Here is a 2,153-nt window from a genome sequence, read left to right as displayed (position 1 = left end):
AGTGGGAGTGAGAGAGAGAGAGGGAGAGGGAGAGAGAGTGAGAGGGGGGAGGGAGAGGGAGAGAAAGAGGGAGAGGGAAGGGGAGAGGGAAAAAGTGAGAGGGAGGAGGAAGAGGGAGAGAGAGAGAGAGGAGAGAGAGGAGAGAGAGGGAGAGAGAGAGAGAGAGAGAGAGAGAGAGAGAGAGAGAGAGAGAGAGAGAGAGAGAGAGAGAGAGAGAGAGAGAGAGAGAGAGAGAGAGAGAGAGAGAGATGTGAGAAGTGCATTACAGATGCGCTAGCGCCTTGCAATGAGCGCGGAGCTGAGTAATTCTCTCTCTCTCTCTCTCTCTTTCTCTCTCTATGAAAGTTATCTAGCCGGGATATGGCGATCTGTGACTGTGAGCAGTGAATTTATTCTTCGGGACATTGAAGTCTCGTAAGACAAGTAGACATTATACGTGGACACAATAGTGCTGACGTGTGAAAGTGGATCACAGGTGAGTGATCGATTAGGCTGATATTAGCGGTTTCGGCCGGTAATTATCGGCATGGACGATGAATATGCAGAGTATCGATGCTCGGCATGTAGGAAGGCAATAAAGAATAAAGTCGTCAAATGCAAAACTTGTATAAATAAACTTTTTTACCATCCAGGATGTGTAATTAGGCATAAAATTCTGGACAGTAGACAAGAATTAGTGCCGTGTAAAGGCCCATTTGAGGAGTTTTTGATTGATAGTAAAGAAACAAACATGAAGAAAGCGACGCCAACGGCAGGAAGAGATAGGACATCGTCTACAGGATCCGTGGGATCTGCAGGATCGTTCACAAGTAAAGGATCAGGCATTGATGTAAAAGTAGACTGGATCATAAAAACTGTAAAGGAAATAAAAAATGAAACAGCCTGTAAAAATGAAATTAAACTAATGATTAAAGAAGTAGTTCAAGAAGAATTAGTAAATGTTAAGCAAGAACTGGAAAACTTGAAGAAAATGATACAGGGAGTAACATGTGTATCAAAGGAAGAATCGCAGATAAGCTACAGTGAAGCGGTTAAAGGGAAGAAGAAAGAAAACGTTATAATTGTTAAGCCGAAAATGCAACAAGAGAGTGAAGCCACTAAAAAATTGATAAAAGAAAAGGTGGATATTAAGAGTATGGCTATGGGAATAACGAAATTAAGGAAAGGTAGCAAGGGAACAGTGATCGTGGGTTGTGAAACCGGCGAGGAGGTGAAAAAATTGAAGGAGACAGTTCAAGCTAAGCTGGGAGAAAATTATAAAGTGATAGAGTCGCCTCAATCAAAACCAAAGATAAAAATTATTAATATAGGTATAGAAGAGATGAAATTAGATGATAATGAACTTATAAATACGATAAAGATGCAGAATAAAATAGATACAGCAAATATGCGAATTGTGAAGAGAATGATCAAAGAAAGGAGAAATAATCAATCTGAAAGAAAAGGAAATGAAGAAGGGTCAATAATAATAGAAGCAGATGAAGAGACACATGAGCTGATATTGAAGAAAGGAAAGCTAAGTGTAGGATGGAAGAAGTGTCCTGTATTTAATCACATCAATGTTAAAAGATGTTTCAAATGCTGGGGATATTATCATATTGCAAAAAATTGTACGCGAGAGGAAGCATGCTATAAATGTGCAGGAAGTCATAACTCGCGTGATTGTACAGCGACAAAGAAGAAATGTGTGAATTGTATGTTCAAAAATCGAACATACAATCTGAATATAAGCGATGACCATGACGCCCTTAGTCCGGAATGTCCGACCTTTAAGAGGGCGCTACGGGAGGAGAAGAGGAGAGCAGGCTGGGAGGACGCTAAATAGCAACCACAGGAAGAAGCGGAGATAATACTATATACAAATGCGCAAAGTTTAATTGCGCACAGAGATGAGATACAACATCAGATCATGAAGAAAATAAATCCTGCGTTCTTAGCATTATCGGAGACCAGAGTGACTGAGGATATCGAAGACAGTGAAGTGAACGTTCCGGGTTATAGTATAGTTAGATGTAATGCTGAGAATAGGAATACGGGAGGAGTTATTTTATACGTTAGAAGCGATATTAAATATGAAATAGTATTAGAGGGAAAAAAAAAATTAGAATCGAATTGTTGGTGTGTTGCGGTAGAAGTAAAAGATAAATTATATA

The 2,153-nt window shown here is 39.7% G+C and overlaps 1 protein-coding gene across 1 annotated transcript; it reads left to right on the top strand.

The window, feature by feature from the left end:
- The first annotated feature begins 367 nt into the window (after window positions 1-367).
- Window positions 368-1,831, top strand: LOC146723473 (uncharacterized). The gene has a single exon (XM_085481876.1). It carries the CDS (start codon window positions 527-529, stop codon window positions 1,823-1,825), a length of 1,299 nt encoding a protein of 432 aa, XP_085338002.1. The 5' UTR covers window positions 368-526; the 3' UTR covers window positions 1,826-1,831.
- The last annotated feature ends 322 nt before the right edge of the window (window positions 1,832-2,153 follow it).

Source organism: Nylanderia fulva, unplaced genomic scaffold (assembly GCF_048542155.1).
Source record: "Nylanderia fulva isolate GAGA-0341 unplaced genomic scaffold, ASM4854215v1 Scaffold194, whole genome shotgun sequence".
NCBI lineage: Eukaryota > Metazoa > Arthropoda > Insecta > Hymenoptera > Formicidae > Nylanderia > Nylanderia fulva.
The sequence above is the reverse complement of the archived record's forward strand: the minus strand, read 5'-3'. Positions and strand labels throughout refer to the sequence as shown.